At 40.7% G+C, this 26,631-nt stretch overlaps 1 protein-coding gene across 2 annotated transcripts in view; it reads left to right on the forward strand.

Moving 5' to 3' along the window:
- MICU1 (mitochondrial calcium uptake 1) overlaps nt 1-26,631 on the forward strand; it is a 271,908-nt gene that overhangs the window by 234,818 nt on the left and 10,459 nt on the right. For both annotated transcript variants that reach the window (XM_069071075.1, XM_069071076.1), the window contains exon 10: nt 5,099-5,207. In XM_069071075.1, coding sequence (XP_068927176.1) covers nt 5,099-5,207 — 109 coding nt within the window. The remainder of the gene's footprint in view (nt 1-5,098; nt 5,208-26,631) is intronic.

Below are 26,631 nucleotides of genomic sequence, written 5' to 3' on the forward strand. Positions count from 1 at the left end.
TGTAGGATTTACAGTCAGTTTTGTAGGTAGTTGTTATTTTTGGTTATAAGGTTTTATATTTTGTCTTTTCAATCATGCTGCTTTAATATTTACTTTCCTTTATAGTAGTCATTGCCAAATCTGGTATGATCCTTTGACTGTCGGCTCTGGGTACTTGAACTCTTTCTTTCTGTCAGCTTGTAGTATTTTTTTTTTTACTTGGAAGCTTTGGATTTTGGTTATAGAATTCCTGGCTATTTTCATTTCTCAGGATTTCTTCCAGGAGGTAATCATCATGTTCTTTCTATTTCCTCTTTGCCCTTTACTTCTAACATAGGCAAACAGTTTTCTTTTATGATTTTTCAAAATATAGTGTCCACATTTTTGTGTCATCATGGTTTTCAGTATGTTTGGTGACTTTCAAATTATCTTTCACATATTTTCCAAGTCAGTTTTTTTTAATAGTAGATGCTTTACATTTTCTTTATACTTTTTCCTGTAATTTTCCTTTGTTCTAATACTTATTGTCTCATGAAATTACGTTCTGTTTGCTTCATTCTGTTTTGTAGGTAATCCATTATTTGGGTAAGGTTTTGCACTTTCTTTTCTAGGATATTTATTTTCATTTCATTTTCTTTCCAAACTCTAGTTTTATGTATAATTTAGTTTTTTAAAAATATCTTGTTTTATTTCTTTTAACCACTCTAATAATCTTTGTGTCCAAACCATTTTCCCCCTCTGAAGTTCTGCTTGGACTTACTGTAGGATTACTCTCTTTCTAGGTTTACTTCTTGGGTTTCTCTTAACTCATAAAATTTCTTCAGTGATCTCAGTGTTTTCTTCTATTTACTCATGTTTTCCACCTCCATTCTTGGTTTGGATTTCATGCACAGGTCCTCCCCTGTGGAGCTCTTAGATGGAATGGATTAAGTGGACATCTTTTGGTTATGTCCTTTTTGTAGTCTGGATAATGAAGTGGCTGTTATTAAGCCCTACCCTAGCTTTTGTCTTAGTCTTATGGTGGTCCATCACAGGTTCTGGTCTTGTACAGATTCTGTTAGGGAATGGGTAGAGTATTGGATTTGGAGTCAAGAAGACCTGAGTTCAAATTCTGCCCCAGATATTTCCTACATCTGTGACCTTGGCCAAGTAACTAAACCTCTCTTAGCCTGTTTCACGTCTGTAAAATAGGGATAATATCCCCTGCCTGATAGGGTTGTTATGATGATCAAATGATAAAGCCCTTTACAAACCTTAAAGCAGTATATAAATGCTAGCCATCATCATTATCACTATTATCATTATCTTGTACTTGCACAGTGCCCAATAAGCAACTGGTTCGTCCCACCTTCTGGCTCTACCAGACCCCAGTGGGATACTGGATAAACTGGTGCCTAGATGCTGAGTTGGCCCTATCTCCCACTGTACCTCCCAGTGCTCCGAGGACAATGACCTAAGACAGCTTGTTCTGTCCCCTACTTCTGTTCTGACAGGCCAAGGATTAAATCTGGCTTCAGGTCTTCAATTATGAGAACTCATCATGGCTTGTAACTCCCCTGTTTAGAGTACTACCTGGTTTCAGGTCCATTTGCAAGAGCTCATGCTGACTTCCCTGGCATAGGCCCTTTTCCCACCCCTGCCAGCTTCTGGCCTGCTTACTGCGCTCACTCTGTCTTCCCTGGCACAGCTTCTCTTCCTTGCTCTGCTGGCTTCCAAGTTTACCTGAGCTCACACCGACTTGCCTGGTAAAATCCCTATACACACCTCCATCCCCTCCTGGCCATCTTTTTGTGCAGTTCTGGACTAGATTGAGGTGATTCCTTCTGTTTCTTTTTCATTTCATTCCTTCTGTTTCTTTATCATTAGTCTGTTTGGAATCCTTTTCAGATATGTTATCAGTAATTCTAGTAATCTCCTAATATATAGAATATAGTGGCCTAGCCTTCTTTGGCAATGTTTTCCCTGTCCTTTACATTAAAGTTAGTTCTTTGTAAAACCTCTAAATAACAGTAATAGCTTATGTTTCTATGATACTTTATATTCCTTATTTTATTTAATCATCACAACAGCCCTGTGAAATATAAGTTAAAGTATCAGCTAAATTGATACCTCAGAGAGGTAGTGCCCAGGATCATAGTGCTAATAAATGGTGGAACCAGGTTTTGTGCTTCCACTATCCCAAGTCTTTATGGTCTAAACAGAGCAAAAAAGAAGTCTAAGATGATTTTCCACAGGCAGCAAGTTGCTTCTTCCTCTTGGGCTGTGAGAAAAGAATGATGAGCACAGCCCTTCACACAAACCACCAAGGACACATCTGACCGCCTTCCCAGGGACTCCATCCCATGTGGAGATTTATTGATTCTCTCGGGTTAGGTGCTCAGCCTGCTTACTCACGACATCGAGGCAGTGAGTGTAGTGGAAAAGAGTATTGTGGCAGTCTGTATTCCTGGCTCTGCTCATAACTAGCTGTATGACTTCACACAAGTTATTGAACCTCTCTGAGCCTAAGCTCCCTCATACATAAAAAAAGAAGATGATCTTCAAAGTGTCTGTCCTTAAGGTTACAAAATTCTGTGACTCTAAAATGAGGCAGGAATCCTTTACAGAGGAATAGGTGGCATCCCACACAAGCCATCTCACTTCCCCTCACAGCTCCACTGATCAAATGAGAAATGATAGATAATCAGATGGGCAGCTGCTGCTGGGAGCTGTAGCCACGGCTACTGAAGACCCAGAAGAAATTCTCCCCACCACATTCTTGACACCGCCAAATGATTCAAATGTGGGAATGACATAAAAGAAGAGACATCATCCGTCATCTGCTTTGCCTCTACACCCTAAGCACCGTGGGCCTTTCCCCCTGACCTGCTGCTGAAACCTCCTGTTTGTGTTGTGCCACCCCCTTTGTTGTGAGCATCTTGAGAGTGGGAGCCATGTCCCCAGCATTCAGCACCATACTTGGCACAGAGGCATTGCGTTAAAAATGCTTTTTCATTTATTCATTCATTCATAGATAAACAGAATTTTTTTAAAATGCTGACAGTGGGCCAGGTACTTTTCAAAGCTCTGAGCATACAGATACAAGCAGACAAGACAGTGCTTGCCGTAAAGGGGCTTATGCTCTAATGAGTAAAACAACACTTAAAGGGGAACTGGAAAGCACGGAACAGGGGACACCTGCATGGGGTCAAGGGGCCTCCTGAGAAGGAAGGGTAGTCCAGAGAGGGAGCATGGAATGGTGGTCCAGGATCAGGACTCAGCAATCTAGAGAGGGGGCAGCAGTTTCTCTTGGGTGCCAAGGCAATTCCATGACCTAATTTTAAGAATACCAGAAGAGTTCCTTTAAGTATATTTTATTTCAGACTCATTTCAGTTCAATTCAATAGACATTTAAATTTAATTTTTTTTTCTTTTTGGAGGGGGGAAGGTAGGACAGCTGGGGTTAAGTGACTTGCCCAAGGTCACATGGCTAGTTTTGTGTTAAGTATCTAAGGCAGGATCCGAACTCAGGTCCTCCTGACTCCAGGGCCAGTGCTCCATTCACTGTGCCACCTAGCCGTCCCTTAGTAGACATTTATTAAGCATCTGATACATGTTTTGTTCTAGACCCTGGGGATGCACACACAAAAATAAGAATGACCCCTGCCCTCAAGGAGCTTACTGATAAATAGAACACAGTATGGTTTTATATCTCTTCTCTCTCTCTTTAGATAGATAGATAGATAGATAGATAGATGCATAGTCTACATATACATACATATGTGTATATATTATATATGTATATATATATATGTATCTGTGTTAAGTGGTGATCTTTTCTAGTGCAGGTTAGAGAGAGAGAGACAGTTTGGAACATAAAATGGAACCCAAAAAATTAATTTTTTTAAAAGAGCACAATCCAGGCATGGAGGACAAGGGAATATATTATATGGGGAACAACAGAGAAGCCAGTTTGACTGGAACATAGGTTTCCCTGTTAAGGGAGAGAGCAGCCCCTCACATCCTTATTCCAGTTTAGTTCCCTTCAGCTTTGGTAGAAAGGTAGAACAAGGTCAAATCCAGCATCTGTTAACAGCCTCAAGGTATCTTGGGGGATCCTGTTGTCATAGCAGGTCTTGCCTTGATGGAGTGGAGCCCCTTTGTAAGTTTAGACTTTCCTGATGCCAACATTTAGAAAATTCCTAGATTCTTATCTTGGTTCCCATCACAGGGAACAAACCTTAAGGCATTAGAAAGTATTCCTCACTTCCTAAACTCAGACCATCTTGCAGTTTTAATTTGTTATGTCAGTTCTTGCTTTAAACAATACATAAGATGACCAACTTTGTTAGACTTAACTCTTCTGAGCAGTGCAAGAATCTAAGACAGTTCCATAAGACTCATGATGGAAAATGCCATCCACATCCAGAAAGAGCTATGGAGTCTGAATGCAGAGTGAAGCAGACTGTTTTCTCTTTCCTTTGTTGTTGTTGTTTTTTTCTTTCTTGTGGTTTTTCCCTTTTGTTCTTCTTTCACAACATGACTAATGTGGAACTATGTTTACTATGATCATATATGTATAGCATATGTCAGATTGCATGCCATCTTGGGGAGGAGGGGAATGGAGGGAAGGGGGAAAAATTTAGAACTCAAAATCTTATAAAAGTGAATGTTGAAAGCTAAAAACTAATTAATTGATTAGTTTTTTAAAATACTACACAAAAAAATGAGATTTAAGATTATCTGGCCTCTAGCCAGTTTGAAAAGTTTCTTCACACAGTAAGCCTCCATCAGAATGGAGTTGACAGATTGGTTGTGTGGCTTTTATTTTGGAACAATGTATGACTTGCATTTGGTTTTGCTCAGTATGAAAACATTTCCCTAGTATGATACTGACTTCAGTGATTCTTTAAGTATTTTCTCTTAGGGCACTGAAGCATCACCATAATAATAGGCATTTCTGTGGAAGAAGTATATGAAGAATACTGAAGTTAAGCGAGTAGTTGGTGTGCCTTTTACAGCAAATGGAACGTTGACCTTTTTTTTGCATTGCTGTTCGGACTGGACATTCTTTCATACGGTTCTTGTTCTGAGCCTACTGTTTTTTTTGATGATGAAACCATGTCCCCTTCTTTTTCAGGGCCTGACATTTGAAGAGGTAGAAAACTTCTTTACTTTCCTGAAGAACATTAATGATGTGGACACTGCCCTGAGCTTTTACCACATGGCAGGAGCATCCTTGGATAAAGGTAATCCTGGGAGCTGAGTCAGACAACCCACAGTATAGCATGAAAACTGAATGTTGAGCAGATGGCTTCCATCAGCTGGGCACCCTTCCTTCCCCACGGTGTGGATGTTATTGAACTTGCTCCCAAATAGAAAATCTCATTGTCATTACCCAAACCTTCCCTTTGCCACAAGGGAACTCAGCTCAACAAACATAGCTCTTTGCTAAGACCCCTGGTGGGACAGAACTCACCTCTGCTACTGTATAGTGATTTTTGTCATCAAGTATATCGACATTTTTTTATTGTTCCTTTATGTTTACTGGTGCAGTGTAGTGAAAAGTAGGACTCTGAATTTTAAATGCATGAATTTGTATGACTTTGGACAAATCCTCTCTCCGAACCTTCATTTCCTTATGTAAAAAATGTGACTAATAATATTTATGCTACATATTTTACAGTAACTCATAAGCTTCAACCCTTCTGTCTTTGTCAAAGTGAAGTACCATATTCATTATCTGTCTTCTGGTGCAGTCTGAGCTGTGGACCATGGCCTGAGGCTGGCTGCCCAATTTGTTCTTCAGCCTTAGGCCACAGGCTCAGCAGCGGCCTGAGGCCACAGAGGGAGCCACTATTTATTGTAGTATTTGTGTCTTAGCCATTTAACAGGTATAAAACAGTGCTACCATTTTATTAGGTTCCTGTTTTTTATGGCACTTTTAAATTTTTTTATTGTTTTTGAGCATTGTACCCCTAACTCTATTTTTACATAAGCTTTTGGAGTTTTTTTAATTGTGCCATTTTTCATAGCCCAGTGATTTGGGGGAACACATGTCTCAGAAGGACTGTCCTATACAGGGATTCAACATGTTCTACTTGACCCCAAAGATCAGAACCAGAAACAATCGGTGGAAGCTGTGGAACAAGAGACATGCTTGATGTAAACAAAAACTTCCCAACAGAGGTATTTGCAAGTGGAATATGCTTTCATGGGCAGCAGTGAAGCAGTCTTGGTTAGGTACAGATTGCACTAGAGAGCCTCTGAGATGTGATCGTTTCCAGTTCTGAAATTGTGTCATTTTTAAAGATGCCAACCATAATGTGCAATCTGTACATGTCCTGGGCCTTGATTGTTACCTTCTGCTTGAAGGAAGGCAGAAATGGGTTGAATGAGCAGGCAGAGATTACAAGAACTGACTGAAATACTGGTCTTTGTATTAAGCAGTGTCAAGTGAACAGCACAGGAAAGGTGGAAACTTATTTGTGTTTTTGACCCATTGGCATCCATCAGACATATTAAAAAAACAAACAAACAGAAAATAGGGACCTAAAATGAAGGAACACAGAACAGGAAGGAAGGAAATTGGCATTTTTTAAGCTCTGTGTGGCAGACATTGTGCTAAGTCCTTTAGAAATATTATCTCATTTAATTACCTCATTTAATTTTACAGGTTAAGTTGTTTGGGAGTGGGAGGGTGGGTATCAGAAAATGAGCTGTCTGTGAAGTTCAGTCCTTACTTCTGTACAAGCCAGAGTAGCCATTTCTTTTAGAGCATTATTATTGGTGTGGAACTCAATGACATTTTCTCCTGAAAGATGTTCTAACTTTGAGCTTCTATTTTCACATGCTTTGTCCATGTAAACTGAGGCAGATGCTCTCTTTAGGGTATTTAGTTCTCTCTTTCCCCGAATACCCAGAGAATGCAAAGGCCAGTTCTCAATATCTAAATTCCCCTTTTCCCCAAAGGGAAGAAAACCAGAGGAAGGTAATACTTTTGAAATTAAAGATTTTTATTAAGCAGAGAAGAAAAACACGTGCATGGGTACTACCCAACCTGTGCTGGGTACTACTGGGTACTGATATTACACCAAATAATGGGTGGAGAGAATATATATACTTTTCAAACAAAGAAAGCCAGGGAAAAGGGATGAAAAGGCAGGAAATCTTAAAAAGGAATGAGTTAGGGAACCCCATTCCCAAGAGGAGGGGGAGATCCAGGAGGAATTTGAGGTGTCAGAACTGTGGCCCTTTGATACACAAATCAGAATGCATCCTTGGTGATAAGTGGTTCCACAGTTCAAGGCTTGGCAGAAGACAATAAGATAAAGAGAATGTCTCTAGAAACCATGAACCAGGATGTATCCCAGAGCTCCATAACCAACAGTTAGGAGAGTCTCTGAAGATAAGGATGTCTCTTAAAGGCCCATAAACTACCAAATGACTCAGGGTCTGCTTCAAAGCTGGCATAAGTTTAACTGGCTTCAGAGTTGCTGATTTTCTGTGAATCCAGCTGGGTTTACTCTTGGTTACTGCAAAGGATTATTGCTATGTTGGGCCACTCCGTATCTTAGCTAATACAGCCCTTCTCCATTACCTGGATGATTGGAAAGCTCAAGTACACCCATCAATGATAGAAGCGGTTGGGGGGAGGGGGAGTTTGCTAGTGGTGATCTTAACTCAAAATTATGTACTAGATGTAGGTATATTTTCAATTCATGATTCCTAGATAATGGGGACAGGGACAAGACATAGAAAGTAAAATTTAGATATCACTCCATCTTGAGACTGAGACTAACATTTTTCTTCTGAGGCACGTTGTCCACTATAAAGATGTTGTTCTCTTTTCCTATATGTGCCCACAGTCTCTTCTTACTCCATTTTGTCTGCTGTAGCCCCTTCACAAACATCTCATTCATATGGCTTCTTCTGTCCTACCCCCAATGAAAATGCAAATTAGATATTTTCAAGTACTTACACTATACATTTCCTTCCCTTTCTGCCCTGTAGTATGTTGCTTGTGCCCTCTTGCTGTCAGAAAGGTCTCCACCCAGGCAACTTCAAGAATACTATTCTGTTTACCGTTTGGATAAAATCCTTTTGTCTGTGTATCAGTATGATAAGACATAGAGACTTGTCCGTGAGGAACAGAGTCTTGAAGCTTTGGGAATGATTGCAGCCATAGGCTTTGTCTTTACTAACATGGATTTATTTCCTTTGGGAATGTACCAGAGTCATTTTGCTTCCTTCTTTTCTGTACCTACCTTTTGTCAATTTAAGATGGAATAAATCCCAGGATCCATCTCTGCTACAAGGACATCATTAGGCAATATGCAGCCCAAGGATGATAGTTTGGTTAATAACTGACTGTAACCTCAACATGTGAAAACTACTGCACCCTCTTCCCCCCCCCTGGGGATTTGGGGCTCCTTCTTGAGCCCCATCTTCTTTCTTAGAGTGAACAATTAGCTACCCAGGTTCTGGTGAGCAATAGGAGCTCCCTTTTTCTCCTTCCCTACTGGTGTGAGGAGGTCTGGGACCTAGGCTTCATCCAGGTTTGGCCTCACAAGACCGGGTAGACATAGAATCCAACTATCTTCAGCTCAGAAGACAAATTCCCTTCAGTGATGCACAGTATTGGAGGCCTCTAGGCCCAGTTCCCTTTCTACTGCCTGTTAGAGAAGTCTGGGTCTCTGTCTAGTTATATACCACCCTTTCCCCCTTATACTCTATGCCCAGAACCATACCCATTCAAGGCTGACTTTCTAATGACTAAAGACAAAAAGTTCTGGCAGGAAGTCAAGAGAAGTGACATCAAACAGAGAATGCAAAAGTGAGGAATAAAGGCACGGAGTTGTTTTTAGGTGGTGCTGTAGAAGGGTGGATTTAGCAGCAATTCAAGGCTCTGAGTTCAAATCCAGTTTCTCTCACTCTTTGTGGGATCCTAGGTAAATCACTTCCACTCTCTGAAAGTCAAGAACAAAAAAACCAGATAATTGATAATCCTTAAAGTCTCCCAGAAACCCACTTATCTTTTTTACCTGATATCCTTCTCCCAGCCTTCTAGAGAAAGAACTTCCTGATAGTGGAGCTAGTATGACTCGAACACAGATCTCTAAAGTAGACTGCAAGTCCTTTTACTGCACATCATTCAAAATGGGTTAACCAGACATCTGCCTCCCTTAGGAGAAGGGGGCAGACTCAGCAATGTCTGAAAGAACCTCTTAGCTTTGCCGTGCTCATAGAACCTTTGGCTTAGCCAGTCAGGATGGACCTGGTAACTCAGTCCACATCCTAGGACTGAGCTGACTGCTCCTCTTTGTCATTGTGGGTCATTCAGTATGCCTTTAGCCCAGCAGAGATGCCAATAGATGAGAGGCTTTGACAACAGAGAATAAAGCAAAAGAAATGCTATTCACCTCACCCTCAAGAGGTACTGAATTCATTCTGTCTTATCTCCTGTACAACCTCCAGGAGCTAGAATAAAGAATATCACAACAGCAGAAGAGTGAGAGAGAGAGAGTGAGTGTGTTGTGTGTGTGTGTGTAAACATAGCTTATCAGGCTGATGTGAGAAGAAAAAATGTGTCAAAATTAAAGTTTTTTACAAGTGAAACCTGAAACATATACTGCATAAGACTGTATCCCAACTCTGGTCATTCGGGGAAATGTCTAGTATACCAAAAGTGATGGAAAATGTAAAGTGATTACCAAAAAATACATCTCCTCCCCCTTTTTTGTTCTTAGTCTAATATCTGTACAGGAATGCTGTCTTACACTGTGCTAGACTCTACAAAGTGGCCTGGATTCACAGGATTCTCCCATCCCTCATTGCCAGACATCTTCCACCTTAATGCCAGAAGGTTCCCAGGCAGTATAATCTGTTAGAATGTCCGAGATTGTCAAAGATTCCCCATTGAACCAAAGGACGAGAGAAAGAGGTGAAGGAAGCACCTGCTACCTTTGGTCACCCCCTGCTGGCAGATTGAAAAAATGACACCTCCTGTTGTCCTGAGCAGCTGCCACAGCCTCATTCTTTGACCAAGCAGAGCTGTGGGAAAGCTCGTACAATGGAAGACAAACAAAGCAGGACTTTAAATTCCCCATCTTCTTCGGGGGCAGCTAGGTAGTGCAGTGAATAGAGCACCAGCCCTGGAGTCAGGAGTACCTGAGTTCAAATTCGGCCTCAGACACTTAATACAAAACTAGCCAGGTGACCTTGGGCAAGTCACTTAACCCCAAATTCCCTCCCTTCCTCCCTCCAAAAAGAAAAAAATTCCCCATTTTCTGTGCCTGAAATTCAATACTAAATGTGCCCTAGGCATGGAGATGCCAGCATCCTTGTAGCAGTAGACAGCAGCACTATAGTGATAAGTAGTCAAGAGAAGAGGGCTCCAGTCCCAGCTCATCTCCTAATTAACAGTAGGCAAACCTCAAAGATATTGTAGATTCGGTTCCAGACACCACAATAAAGCAAATATCTCAATGAGTCACATGATTTTATTTCCCAGTGCATATAAAAGTTATGTTTACATTATAACTGTAATTGTGTTATGTCTAAAAAAACAATGTGCATAACTTAATTTAAAAATACTTTATGACTAAAAAATACTAACCATCATCTGAACCTTCAGCGAGTTTTTCTGGGTCTTCATCTTTTTTGCTGGGCCTTGCCTTGATGTTGATGGCCGCTGCCTGATCAGGGGTGGCAGTGGCAATTTCATAGAATAAGACAACAATGAAGTTTGCCACATTGATTGACTCTTCTTTTCATTTGAACAGTTAGAGGCTATTATAGGGTTATTAATTGGCCTAGTTTCAGTATTATTGTATCTCAGAATAGGGAGGAAGAGAGAGGCAGGGAGCAGGCAGGGAGCAGAGGCAGGGTCAGTGAAATAGTTGGAACATACACAGCATTTATCATTTTAAGTTGGTCTTCTCACATGGGCACAGGGCATGGCACCCCAGAACAATTATAGTAGTGACACCCGAAGTCACTGATCACAAATCACAGATATAACAATAATGAAATTGTCTGAAATACTGTGAGAAATACCACAACGAGGCACAGTGTGAGCCCATGCTGTTGGGAAAATGGCACTACCAGTAGACTTGCATGACCCTGGGTCATCACAGACAATGCAGTCTGCAAAGCTTGATGCAAGCTGGAGGTGACTCTGGTCTGTGTGAAAAATACATGCAGGGTCTATTGGATGATCTTCCAGATCCATTCTGGCTCTGTGATTCTATGAGTGACACTGAGAGGTAGCAAAAAATGGGATTTCTAAATTATCCAGAAGTATATAATACCACTTTTTAAATATCCTGAGACTGGATTTAATAAACCAAGGTGGAATGTTGACAGTAAATTATCAAGAAATATGTTAAACAATTGACGAATAAAAAGTCCCGTCACTTTTCTTTTTAAATACATACACATCAGTTTTAAAATAGCATTGTTGGTTTGCTTGATTTTTTTTTTAGCTAAGAAAACAGATCCTGTGACTTTTTCAGAACCCAGTGACAGTACACGGAAGCTGTTATAGGGGAAATTGCTGACATAATGTAAAGGACCCTGAGCCTGTAAGCTTGGTCATGCTACCCCAAAGCAAGGCGAGTTGAAAAGGCCAGAATATGGAAGCCATTGTATAGTTACTAATCAGATTTTAGTATTTGTCTTTATTAAGAAGTAGTTTACGTCTACATAATGCTTTATGATTCGTTTTCCTTACAGCTAAAACCTATGAGATAGGTAATATCTTAGCATAGTTTTCACAATCATATAGGCTGAATTGCTACCCTTGTCAGATTTTAGGGTGTAGATGAAAGGGCTGGGAGTGTTAATGAGGAGAATTGCAAGCCAGTGAACCAAAGATATAACTGACTGATGACCAGGCAGTAATCTTGGGGTAGTTCCTGGGATATGTATATGCTGATTCAGCCCGCTCTTTTTTATTCTTGCTAATAATATAGGCGATCAGTTGCCCAGAAAAGAGCAAGTTTCATAAACTGCCTTTGGAGTCCGTGAAATGAATACAAATTTTGCCTACTTTTTTGTTCTTTGTAGATAAATACATATTCATCGAGGGAATGATTCAGGGACTGAGAACCTGCGGCCTCGAGGCCACATGTGGCCCTCCAGGTCCTCAAATGTGGGGCCCTGTGACCAAATCCCCTTCATCAAAGGATCTGTTCTGTAAAACCTGGACTCAGTCATAGGGCTACACCCAAAGACCTAGAGGACCACATGTGGTCTGCAGCCACAGGTTCCCCACCCCTGAATTAGCCCCACCATCCACCTCAGTTTTTATCAATACTGATAATTATTGTTATTGCTGTTATAGCTCAAATTCATTTAGCACTTGCTATGTGTTGAGCACTTTATAAATACTGTCCCAGCCTGGGAGGTAGACATTGTTATTATCTCCATTTTACAGCTGAGGAAACTGAGGCAGACAGAGGGTAAGTGACTTACTCGGGGTTAAATAGCTAGTAAATCTTTGAGGCAGGATTTGAATTCAGGTCTTCCTGACCCCAGACCCAGCACTCTATCCACTGTGCCACCTAACTTCCAATATTTCCTTACTTATAATTTATTTTGTCATTATGTATATCAACCCTGTATTATTTGTTTTGACTGAGGGGTGTGGAAGCGTAGAAAATGCAAGCACAAGTAATTTATGGCGGATTTGGAAATACATTCTGTGGACTTGGAAATGGCATCTAGAGTGGTAGGCCTGGACAAAGAGGGCCAAGACCACAGCCTTGCTCTCATCTTGGTTGTCACTACTTCTCTGTAACCCTGAACAAGTTATTTAGCTTCTCAAAGCGTCACTTTCTTCATCAGTAAAATGGAGGGGGGCAGGGGGTACAGACCAGTAGTGATGATCTTTAAGTCTCCAGCTCTGGTCGGCTTGCAGAGAGAAGTGTAGCTGTAGCTGCTGTTGTTGTTGCATTGAGTAGAAAACTTAGGTTTGGATAATCAGAAATCAACCCTGAATGTGTGTGGCTGTGTCAGACTAGAAAAGCTTCACTGGAATGATTGCAATGGTAGGGAATGAGATTTAGAAAAATAAATCATTAAAATTATTAATGTCAGGGTATTGGCTATTGCTGACACTTCTGTTAACATAATTTGCTGTTAGGCCTAAAATATTCTGTCTTTGCCAATCATCAGTGCCTACCCATGAATGAGGGTTTGAATGTCTAGAGATAGTTCTGTCATATTTTATCTTTTTAAACATGGCATAGAGCCTTAAGGTCATAAATCATTACCCTTCAGGAAAGAATTAGAAGCAAAAGTTTAAAACGTTTGCTAATTCTTTTCTCCCTGCTAACTAGCCTTAATATACATTTCCTTGTCTTATTTGATAATGCTGATAGTTGTCTGCATGTTGAAGAATGGCTAATACACAATTAACATCTTTTTCCCTGCCATACTCATTAAAGGTTTTCCTTTAGAGAACTGTAGGCTATTGTAGAGAAATTGTAGGCTATTCCTTATTTGTGAATCTTCTTCCTTGCATGTTGTTCTAAGGGGGTTTCTCCTCCTCCAGGGTCCATATTAGTGATGTTCTTGGTACAAGGTCACTTTGCATCAGTTTTGACATTGCAGAAGCCATGCCCACTAGACTCAGTCATTGAGAGAGCTTTGTTTAAATTGAGACAGGCTATGGTGCTCCAGGCTGAACCCAGCCCTGCATTTAGCACTGTTCATTGTGCTCCAAGGGAATAGGACATTTGGAGATTGGTAACTCTCTGAAGTCACTGGCATCCAAGACTGTAGAGCTGTACCTTCCTTAGCTGTACACTCTCTCTCTCTCTCTCTCTCTCTCTCTCTCTCTCTCTCTCTCTCTCACTCACTCTCTCTCTCTCTCAAAATTAAGACAGCCTCTCAAGGACTTTCTGAGTAATTTAAGAAGTCTTTTGAAAAAGGTAATGGAAGATTGGGCATAACTCCTTCCCTGATGGCTTGCTGTGATGGAAAGTTGGAGACATTTGAGTTAAAACTAGACTCTGTAATCCTCCTTCACTCAGGAGGCTTCTTTTCCATATAGGAAAATATAGGCCGACCAGGTAAAATGGTTAAAACCATTATAAAGCATCTTTTACCAGTGATTCAGTTATTCTGTGGGTCAAATCATCTCTTCTTATAGACAAAGATAGTACATTTCACATTATATCTCCCAGTAGTAAATGGGGTTCTGGACTTGGAGTGCAGATTTGACTTTTAATGGTACCTCTAACATTTACTAGATCAGTCTTCATGGGCAGGTCTCAATCTTTTTTTTTTTCAGAGGGGGGAAGGTAGGGCAATTGGGGTTAAGTGACTTGCCCAAGGTCACACAGCTAGTTTTGTGTTAAATGTCTGAGACCAGATTTAAACTCAGGTACTCCTGACTTAAGGGTTGGTGCTCTATTCACTGCGCTACCTAGCTGCCCCGGGTCTCAATCTCTTTAAGCCTCAGTTTCCCCATTTATAAAATAGAGATAAAAATACTTGTGCTACCTACCTCACAGCCTTGTGGTAAGGAAAGCATTTTGGAAACTTTAAGCTATTATAGAAATGTGAGTCATTGATGTCCTCATTAGACTTGGAACTTCAGGACTATCTGTCTTGAAACCCCTTCATAATTATTTCAGCTGCTCATACCAGCATCGTCTGGTGTAGAAAGGGCGGAATGGGTGTGTGGTAAAAAGGGGACAGGGAATAACTAGTAGAACTGTGTCGTGGTTACAAAATTGACCTTCCCCCTATCCCTTAATATTTTTCTTGGAAGTATCTGTTAACCTGACTCTTGTAGCATTCAAGGCCTTACGGGGCTCAGAGGGGTTTTAGAAAATGCACACAGAGCAAGCAGTGTCTGCTCATCCTGGGCTCCTGAAGGAATAGTCACCCTGGGTAGAGCTCATCTGGGGCAGCTAGGGGGTGCCATAGTGCACAGAGCACCAGGCCTGGAGTCAGGAAGATGAGTCTTCCTGAGTTTCAAATCTGGCTTCTGACACTTACCAGCTGTGTGACTCTGGGCAAGTCACTTCATCCTGTTTGCCTCAGTTTCCTAAATCTGTAAAATGATCTGGAGAAGGAAATGGAAAAACCATTCCACAGTTTTTGCCAAGGAAACCCCAAATGGGGTCAGTAAGAGTTAGACATGGCTGAAAACAGCTGAACAGCAACAGCACCAAAAGAGCTCAGGTTATCAAATTCTATGAAGAAATCACTTACACATCCACGAATACCAGCAGGGTCCCTGACACATGCAGAGCAATGTGGCCTAATCCAGCATGGGAAACTTAGGGGTCTTCCATTTTGTGTCAGCAACATGGAGAAAGCAGGCTTCAAACCATTCCTTCCTTAAATCCAGCCTGACAGAATGAAAATTATAGTTCTCAGTACCTTCGATGAATTCTGACCCAACTCCTCATAAGCTGTGTCCTTCACTTAGTATTTATAAGAGTTTTGTAGCTCTGATATTTGTCATTTGTCCCCTACAATATCATAGAATCTTGAGGTTAGCATTTAGACAGTATGGCAGAGTGTAAAGAATTAAGTACTCAAAAACAGGGGAGACCTGGATTCACATCCTGCTTTTATCAGTTTTCACTTACTAGCTGTGTGATTCAAGCAAATCACTTAAACCTCTCTGAGCCTCTTACCTTCTCTGTAAAATGGGTATAATAAAACTTGTAGTGTCTATGGAACAAAATTCTTAATAAGATCAAATGACATAATGTCTGTAGAGTGTTTTTAAACCTTAAAGCATTGGGGCAGTAGGTGGCGCAGTGAACAGAGCACCGGCCCTGGAGTCAGGAGGACCTGAGTTCAAATTCAGCCACAGATACTTAACACTTACCAGCCGTGTGACATTGGGCAAGTCACTTAACCCAAATTTCCCAGCCCTCCCCCCTCCAAAAAGCAAAAAAGAAAGAAAACAACCTTAAAGCACCATATAAATCACAGGATCACAAGATTTTAGAATGGAAAGCACCTCAGAGACTATCCAGCCCAACCCAAATGTCAGTTGTGGCTATTATTATGGTGACATTATAATACAGTGTATTAAGAGTCAAACATGGGTTTGAATCTGACAGTTCTGGCTATTATTATGGTGACATTGTAATACAGTGTATTAAGAGTCAAACAGGGGTTTTAATCTGACCTCTGCCACTAATTTTACCTGTGTGACTTTGAGAAAGTCACTTAACCTCTCTGGGCCTCATATTGATTGTGTGAGATAAGGCAGAATGAACTAGATGACCTCAGAAGTCCCTTCCAATGCCTTATGAACAAACAAGACAGATACAGGACAAGTTGGAGATAATCAGCAGAAGGAAGGTGCTAGAAATCAGAAATACAAGTAAAGGTTCATGTCTAGGAAAGAGTGAAACATTGAGTTTGGAGAAGGGTCCCTATCTATGGGCTGGAACAAGGTACTAGAGGGCCTTGACTGCTGGGCAAAGGAATGTGGACTTTATTCAGTAAGCACTAGAGAACTGCTGAGTATTGAGCAGAGGAGCAATATAGTCACATCTGTGTATGAGAAGAATTAATTTGGCACCACCAGTGCTGTGAAGATTATGGATTAAGAGGAAAGAGAAGAACTGTCAGCCTGGCTCCTGCTTTGGTGGGAGGAAGGAGCAGAAAACCAGGAAGATGATAGGCAGTAAGACTAGAAAAAGAGAGATTGTGAAGCCGAATCAATAGGATTTAGCAAATTGATTGGGTTTGGGAGGTGAAGAAGAGAAGCTAGGAGTTAGTCATCAGTTTATCCAATTAACCCATTGCCAGATAGTGGAGAGCAATGCATCAATAGTGATGCTAGGTTTTGATGGTTGGGAAAGACGTTTTGAAGGGAAGAAATTGTGAGAAGTCCCAGATAATGGGTGGTTGGGTAGAACTGTCCTGGATTTGTATATGGACACAAAGGGTGATGTTTTGAAATGAACAAATAAGTTTCTTCCACCTCACAAATCTTTTTATAGTCCATGGGAAGTGAATAATTTTGAACTTCAGGTTATGGTTGCATTTTGTAAAAAACATTTATATATGAGAATCATTGTTAGCCCAGATTTCATTCAAGACAAAGTCATTAATTTTTAAAGTGAAGTTATTCATGATGAAGACTAAGAATCTTAAATTCTCAAGTAATTTTTTTTATGCAGCAATTTTCTCTCCAGAGACATGGTTTAGTTTTCTAAGTACAAAGACCTTTAGAAACTCTAAAGATTGAAGGGGGTTGGAGAACTAGTCAGAAGGAGAGGAGATTAAAGGGTTGCATTGCTCATATGCAGAACAGATTGCAGCGCCAGGGCAAGGAGAAGCACCAGCACAGAAGAGACTGTGGCTGTAGAGGATCAGGAACTCTGGTCACAGTTTCAGGACATAAAAGAGTGCCTGCGGTCACTCAGAGACCAGAGCGCAGGCCAGGAGAGTAGTAAACACACCTCTCCTTAGGTCATACCACCTCGGGAAAACTGGAAAGTTACAGACCCCCAGAACTAGCTCTGAAAATAACAGCATGAAAAACCTAAAGCCTGGGACAATGCCCCCTCAACCTTGGGTGCAGAGCCCAACTTTAACATCAAGTTAAAAGTAAATTTTAAAAAAGAACAACAGGCTGGGAAAATAAGCAAACAATTTTTTGAAGCTGACCATAGAAAGTTACTATGATGACAGAGAAAATCAAAACACAAATGCAGAAGAAGACAACAAAGTCAAAACTGTTGTATCAAAAGCCTCAAAGAAAAATATGAATTGATCTCAGACCCAAAAAGAGTCCCTGGAATAGCTGAAAAAGACTCTTAAAAATTAAATAAAGACAGGTAGAAGAAAAGTTGGGAAAAGAAGTTTGAGTGATGCTATGAAATCACCAAAAAAAAAGTCAACAGCTTGGTAAAGAAGGCACAAAAATATTGAAGAAAATAACACCTTAAAAAACAGAATAGGCTAAATGGTGAAAGAGGCACAAAAATCCAATGAAGAGAACTCTAAAAGGCAGAATTGGCCACATGGAAAAGTGAAAAAAACTCACTGAAGAAAAGAACTCCTTTAAAAGTAAAATTGGCTACATGGGGAAGGAGGTACAAAATCTCACTGAAGAAAATAATTCCTTAATAATAGAACTGGGCAAGTGGAAGCTAATGAATTCATGAGACATCAAGAAACAATAAAACAATCAAAAGAATGAAAAAATAGAAGAAAATGTGAATTATCTCACTGGAAAAACAACTGATCTGAAAATTAGGTTGAGGAGAAATCCTTTAAGAATTATTGGACTACCTGAAAGCCATGATTTAAAAAGAAAAAAAAGAGCCTAGATATTGTCTGTCAAGAACTTATCAAGGAAAACTGCCCTGATATCCTAGAACCTGAAGGTAAAATAGAAATGGAAAGAATCTGCCAATCACTTCCTGAAAGAGATCCCAAAATGAAAACTTCCAGGAATATTATAGCCAAATTCCAGAGTTCCCAGGTCAAGGAGAAAATATTACAAGCATCCAGAAAGAAATAATTCAAATATCATGGAGCCAAATCAGTATAATATATAAGATTTAGCAGCTTCTACTTTTAAGGAGCTGAGGGCTTGAAATATGGTATTCAGGAGGGCAAAGGAATTGGGATTACAATCAAGAATCACCTACCCAGCAAAACTGAGTATAATCCTTCAGGGGGAAAAAATAGATATTCAGTGAAATAGAAAACTTCCAAGCATTCCTGATGAAAAGATGAGAGCTGAATAGAAAATTTGCCCTTAAAATACAAGACTCAAGAGAAGCATAAAAAAAAGTAAACAGGAAAGAGAAATCATAAGGAATCCAAAAAGGTTGAGCTGTTTACGTCCCTACATGGAAAGATGATACTTGTAACTCCTAAGAACTTTCTTATTATCAGAACAGTTAGAAGGAGTATACATAGACAGAGGGTATGGATGTGAATTGACTATGATAGGATGCTATTAAGGAAATAAAAGTAGTTGGTGAGGAAGAGAAAGGCACTGAGAGAAGTTAGAAGGGAGAGGTAAAATTATCGCATGAAAGATACAAAAGAGCTTTTATAATGGAGGGGGAAGAAGGGGAAGGTGTGGGGAAGTTCTTGAACTTTACTCTCAGTTGGATATGGAAATCTATCTTACCCTGCAGGAAAATAGAAGGGGAAGGGGATAAGTTAGAGGACAGGATGAAAGGAGAGAGTAGTATAAACTGGAGGAAAAGCAGTATGGAGGGAAATACACAGTAATAACTGTGAAAAAATGTTTATATCAAGTTTCTCTGCCAAAGGCCTCATTTCTCAAATATATAGAGAACTAATTTAGATTTATAAGAATATGTCAGGGGGCAGCTAGGTGGCACAGTGAATAGGGCACCGGCCCTGGAGTCAGGAAGACCTGAGTTCAAATCCGGCCCCAGACACTTAACACACAAAAAAACTAGCCATGTGACCTCAGGCAAGTCACTTGACCCCAATTGTCCTATTTTGCCCCCTCCAAAAAAAAAAAAGAATATGTCGGGGTGACTAGGTGGCTCAGTGAATAAAGCACTGATCCTGGAGTCAGGAGGACCTGAGTTCAAATCCTATCTCAGATACTTAACACTTACTAGCCATGTGACCAATAACCATATGACCAAGTGACAAGTCACTTAACCCCAACTTCCCTGCCTTCCTCCCTCCAAAAAAAACAGGCCCTGGAGTCAGGAAGACCTGAGTTCAAATTCAGCCTCAGATGCTTAACACAAAAACTAGCCATATGACCTTGGGCAAGTCACTTAACCCCAATTGCCCCTCCAAAAAGCCAAAAAAAAAAAAAAAAGAATATGTCATTCACCAGTGGATAAATGGTTAAAGAATATAAGAGGCAGCTTTCAAAGAAATCAAATTATCTACAGTCATATGAAAAAATACTCTAAGTCATTATTAATTAGAGAAATGCAAAATAAAACAACTCTGAGGTACCACCTAACACCTGTTAGATTAGCTAACATGACAGAAAAATAAAATGATAAATGTTGGAGGGAATATGGAAAAATCGATATATTAATGCATTGTTGGTGGAGTTGTGAACTGATCCAACCATTCTGGAGAGCAATTTGGAACTATGCCCAAAGGATTATCAAACTGTGCGTATTATACCCTTTGACCCAGCGATACCACTACTGGGTATGTATCCCAAAGAGATAAAAAACAAAAAGGGAAAGGATCTATATGTACAAAGACATTTATAGCAGCTCTTTTTGTGGTGGCAAAGAATTGGAAATTGAGAGGATGCCCATTGATTTGGTAATGTCTGGATAAGTTGTGGGATATGAGTGTAATGGAATACTATTGTACTAAAAGAACTGATGAGCTGGATGATTTCAGATATACCTGGGAAAACTTACATGAACCAATGCAAAGTGAAATGAACAGAACCAGGAGAACATTGTACACAGTAACAATATTGTATAACGGTCAACTGTGAATGATTTAGCTATTTATGTGATGATTTAGTGATCTAAGACAGTTCCAAAGGAATTATGATGAAAAAGGCTATCTTTCAGAGAAAGAACTGATGGAATCTGAATAGAGATATCAGGATACTTTCTTTTTACTTTATTTTTTCTTGGGTTTTTTGTTTGTTTTCTTTCACATCATGACTAATAGGGAAATATTTTTGCATGACTGCACCTGTACACCCTGTATCAAATTGCTTGCCTTCTCAAGGTGGGAGGGGAGGGAAACTGGAACTCAAAACTTTAAAAAAAAACATATTAAAAATTTGTTTTTAAACATGAATTGGGAAAAAATGAATATTAAATAAATGAAAAGAAATTCTAAAGTCTGATTCTAATTTAATTGTAGGACCCTAAATATATTGTGATTTAGTGAAATTATTTGAGCACCCCAAAGGGGAAGAAAACATACTGTTCTTGGGATATGTGAATGATTTTCTGGCAAGTGTAGGATATTGAGTAAGAAATAAAACTGCCATATCAATTTAAAAATGAAGAAGCAACAGCCACCATTTCACCATCTTGCCATGGGAAAATGACTGAGAGAGGCATGACAGGGATTATTAACTCCCCCTGATACATACACTAATACAAGTTCCACTAGTGAAAGGGAGTCAAGAGTAAGACTGGCAAGGACACAGATGCCTTCTGTGGGCGGTGAGATGAGTAAAAACCTCCAAAAGCTTGATAAGAGCATTTGTGAAGGTATAAAAATTGTGTGCAAACAGGACTTCATTTAAAATATTTCTTCATCATCTTTCACCAACTTTTAGAGATTCATAACAGCTTGTTCCTGATGTTTGGAAGGACACCTCAATCTCTCTTGTTTCCTTGGCCCCCGTTTCCAACTGCCTTCTAGATATTTCTACCTGGGTGTCCTCCCCCCAGCACTTCTTAACTCCTCTGTTTCTGGGGACAGTGTCACAATTCTCTGTCACCCACGTTCAAAACCTGGGTCATCTTCAACTCTTCCCATTCATCTCCCATATGAAATCACTTACTAAATCCAGCTTTTTTCTCCCGGGCCTGCATCTCTCCTATCCACCTCTTCCTTTCTGTTCACATTGTCCCCACCGTAGTTCAGTCCCACATTACCTGGACTATCATAATAGCCTCTCTCAGCTCCCAACCTCTGATCAGTCCTTCACACCATTGGCAAAGTAGTCTTCCTAATGCCCACATCCTATCCTCTCATTCTCTTGCTCAGAAACCTTCTTTGTACCAAACAAACCTTAGCCTCACAGTGAAGGCGCCAAGAATTTGGCTGCACCCTACATTTACATAATATTCCCCTTCTTGTAGTCTTTATTTCAGGTAAACTGGGATACTCTTCCTAGATCTAGCCCTGCCCTCACTAGTGTTTCTGCCTTTGCACACGCTATTCTCCTAAACCTGGAACTGCCTCCCTTCATACCTTAGCCCTTGGAAAGATTTCTACTTCAAAGCCCATTGAAGATTCCCCTTACTCTGTGAAACCTTGTCTGATTACCACAGCCCTTCCAGCTAATGGTTTACTGAACCTCTTTTACTGAACCTCTCCTGTATAAATTAATAATTTTTTAACTTATAGTAGTATACACACACAAACCTGCACATATATATGCTTATATAATTTATATGTGTATGTATACATATATAGGGGCAGCTAGGTGGCACAATGGCTAGAGCTCTAGGACTGGAGTCAGGAAAACCTACGTTCAGATCTGGCCTCAGATACTTGCTGTGTGACCCTGGACAAGTCACTTAACCCTTTTTGCCTCAGCTCCCTCATCTGTAATATGAGCTGCAGAAGGAAATGGCAAAGCACTCTAGCATCTTTGCCAAGGAAAAACCCAAATGAGGTCACAGAGTCGGACACAGCTGAAACAACTGAACAAGATTACTTTGATTATTATTGTTCATAATAATAAGTGTCTGAGGCAGGATCACGATGTAAATCTTCCTGACTGCAAGTGCAAAACTCTGTCCTCTAGGCCACCCAGCTACCTCCTAGCAACTGTAATGTTGCTATGACATTATCCCTTTTCTTGGGGAACTCAGAATTTAGAAGAGAGACAAAGGAATCATACAGGATAATGAGGTTATGAGAAAAAGATCCTTTTCTTACTGTGAGTGGAAATCACCCATCACCATCGTCATCATTATGACAGCCAGCCTCTTGGAACTGCTGGAAAGCAGCCTGTGCATTTTAAAGTCCTTGGTTCATCATCGGGACTCTTCCCAGCAGGTCCTCACCATGCAACTGCCTGTCACCCTCAAGCTTTGGAGGGCAGGGTCTCTCTTGTTTTTACCTTAATAGAGCCAGGACCTGTGACACCAGTGTGTGCTGAATAATAAGCGCTTCCTGGATGAAATGGAGCATCGTGAGCATTCCAGGCTACCCTCATATAACAGCAGGCTTCTTCTGGCTCCTCACTTTGGGCTTTGTCAAATGTTGTTCTGTAGTCACAGAGGAAGGAGTTCTGTGAATTCCGAGTATGTTATTATTTTAAAATTAGCCAGAAGAGAGCTCTGTAGTGAGGACACAACATACAGGATATCTGTGCTTCTAGAGCTGGGCCATTTTTTAAAAATGAACTACAATAATTTGTTTTCATCTTAAATTGATTTTTGAAATGTGATCTTGTTTTAATTCCTCCATTACTCAGAATAAGTGACTGAGTTTTGCTAAAGTGGTCTCCGAAGTGTCACCTTTGGTCCAAGCCCCAGACAATCAGAATCTCCTGGGAAGTGCTGAGGCAGGGAGAGCCAGGATCGTTTGGGAAACTCAGTCTGTCAGTGTGGGTGCAGCTGGTGGCCTTGGCCTGTTGGCTGTTGGCAGCACTATCACCAGATGTAACTGGAGAGCACACTGGTCCTCTTCAATTTGCATTATCTGAGTTTAGCTTTGCAACAAGCATTGTGTACAGTAAGTAGCCACTCTGCTCAAGGTTTCTGCTTGAATGTAATTAGATATCACTTTATTTTACTTCCTCACCTCCGTAGTGTTTGGAAAGAGCATTTCTTAAGGTTTTGCTTAAATATTTGTCTCCATCAGGCTGATAGGAAGCTCAAGTTCTCAAAAGCGACACTGAACAGGCCCCCATTTTGAAGCTGGGGCCGAGGATGGGGGAGAGATCTGTGTTTTCCTTATCAGAGTCTTGCAGAGTGGAAAACAGTTCTGAAATCAGATCTCCCAGCCCTCATTATTATCCTAAGAATGTCGGAAAGCTAGAGAGGAGCTCAAGCGTGTGGCAGAACCAGCTGTTTATTTATTTGTAATGTTATTAGGGGCAGCTTGGTGATAAAGTGGATAGAGTACCAGCCCTGGAGTCAGGAAGACCTGAGTTCAGATCCAGCCACAGCCACTTTTACTAAGCAAGGCTCTTAACCTTGATTGATCTAATTTTAAAAAAAAGTTATTCAGAAAAGTTCAAATCCTGAGTTGGACTTGAGCTGCTCCTGCCCTCTTCCTTTTGGTCAGGTGCCTATGTGACATCATTGGAGTGCCCTTCAGTCTGATACATGTGCAGAAGGGACTTGCATGAGCCCCAGATTGAATTCAGCCTAATCTAGTGTATGAAAATGCCCAATAATAATTCATATTAAACTCATTTTGCCCAAAAGATTTTAATCTACCTCCCAGCTTTGTGATCAAAAAAGGATTACTTACACACAAATTGGAGTATATTTTACTGAATAAAGTCAGTGGAAAATACAGCACTAGAAATAGGGAGGGGGAAGTAGATGGCACTCCTAAGGAGGTCTGACATAAAAACTAGAGTGAAAATTAAATTTGCCCTGTTGGCTTTAAGATTCTCAATCAATGATCCCCTTCCCCCAATAAGCTCTGAAATCTCCACTTCCCTCAACAGTCTTCTGACTGGTTGTTTCCCAGGTGTACCCAAAGAGGAGGGGTAACCTCAGATAGTTTGCTCTAAAAGGCAGTCTCCATTTTGGGTTACCATATTTGTCTCCTGCCATCTCACTAAAACTGACACTCAGTTCTTTCATGAACTTTGTGTTCTTTGAGCCAGAGGTGGAAAAAGCCCTGGTAGATACCTAACAGACTGGTTACTAAGGAGTCCAAGGTCAGTCACTGTCTTCCCCCAGGGACCAGTATGCCAGTAGCCCCCATCTTCTCCCTTGCCTCATGTGTCTGGCAGTTTTCCCTTAAAGTAAGTGACCTTTATAGTGTGACATTAAAGATACCTTAAGCATCTGCCCTTAGGTTAAATGCCCTCAGCAGCTCATCTCCATCTTTCCTTTCCCCTGTCACCTGGAGAGGGCAGGAAAATGAAGGGGAAAATACCAAACACCTTCAGCTTGCTTCTGAAGGGCTGCTGCTACCATGTGTTATATTTGGAAAAGGACAAAGTGATCTTGCAGGTGGTGATATTTCCCCTCACCCTTCCAGGATTATAATTATTTTGTTTTAAATAGGATTTTTACCATACCTACTTCAAAAAAGTTTTTGGGTTGATGAGGGTAAGATCTGAAAGCCAGAAAATGGCCAGGAAACCTATCGAAGGGTTGACCTCACAACATCTTGGCATTAACCTTGGCAGTCTCCAAGGCTGCTTTTGATTTTCTCCACTGCAGTCTGCTAAGTCACAAGGCTGCACATGGTTAGGGCTGTAACTCTATCCAATGTCTTTCCTTTCCAAGCACCTCCACATCCAGAGGAGACAGGCAGCTCCAATCTGGGCCATGCTGGGTACAACCTCATTTTTTACCTTTAGAATGGTTACGGTGAAATGCCCCATACTAATCCCTGCTCTCTGTGTTTCACAGTTGATCTTACTGCTTTTAAAAGGCTTCTTTGACTACTCTTGAAATTACTGGGGTGTACTCCAAGAGCATGCCTGATATCTTCCTCATGCAAAGACTGCTAAGTCTGTGATCCATTCCACAGGACCAAGTAAAGGAAATTCTATCCAGCTCAGCCATCCCACTTCCCCAGTTTTCCCTGCCATCCCACACAGCACATTTTCAAAATTTGCCTTTCCTTTTTCTCTCTGAACTCTTTCATGCGCCTGAGGTGGAAAGAGCTCTGTCTGCAGTCAGAAGGCCTGACTTCTAAGATTCTTAAATGGCTTTGAATATAACCTTCAGTCACATGGGGCTTCATACCTAACTTTCTCCCATTTTAGTGTCACGTAATAGTATTGGGACCAATCTTTGGAAATTTCATAATGAACTTCTGAGGATAAATGATATTGATTGCCAAATTTGGCCAGGAAGGGAAAACAGTGTTCATAAGAAGGAACTGTGATAGGATACCAAATAGTAGAGAATTCATTGACTACTCAGGGGTATTTAGATGCAATATAGTGTGAAATAGTGAAAGTGTTCGAGCCTAATTTCTGTCTGACCGTGTACTTGACAAGATAGAGTGCCATGGTAGTATTGGGAAGGGAGCTAATCAGGGTTGATGGGACTTTCCAAACACAACTGCTGAGACCAGAAGGATTAGAGCCTTCAGTTCTCACTACTCCCTAACAGGGCTCTCCTCCCCCCATAATCTTTGTCTTTGTTCATGCTGCTCTTCCCGTATCGCTGCTTCTTTCCTCCCTCTCCTCAGTATCACTCATGGTTCCATTCCTGTGCCTTTCTATAGGATTCAATTCAGGCAGGCCCTACTGGTTCTCCCCTGATTCCTCTAACCTCCATTAATTACCAATTACACCTACTGTCTTTATGAACTTAATTAGCACTTTATTGTGCTGTTGTGTCAGGCGTGTTGAAGACCTTTTCTCTTACTTCCATATTCTCCAGAGTGCCTCTCATCATGTTGGGCACAGGGTAGGCACTTTGAGGTTCTCAGACATCTGCCATTTTGTACCACAACCTTATAATTATTCAGGAAGTACTTCTGGATCTCCTTACAGGAAATGTTCTTGTTGGTACAGGTAGCACTCTCAGCCCCAGAGACCCCTTCCAATTTTGATAGTCTCTGTTTAACAGTTTTAAATTGGGCACTGCTTATTCTATTTGCCCCTACCCCAGGAAAGAACTAAGACCACTGGGTAGAATTTACAGGATGACAGATTTCTGTCCCAATTCAAGGAAGAATTGCCTAACAATTAGAGCTATCCAAAAATAGAATGGACTGCTTTGGTAGATAAGTGCCTTCTTGGGGGATGAGTTCAAGTAAAAGTTGGATGACCATGGTGTCAGGCATGATGTAGAGTGGTGCTGTCAA

The sequence above is a fragment of the Petaurus breviceps genome, unplaced genomic scaffold, assembly GCF_028583685.1.
Source record: "Petaurus breviceps papuanus isolate PSGF00001 unplaced genomic scaffold, PetGlider_PUasm1.0 90825, whole genome shotgun sequence".
Lineage (NCBI taxonomy): Eukaryota > Metazoa > Chordata > Mammalia > Diprotodontia > Petauridae > Petaurus > Petaurus breviceps.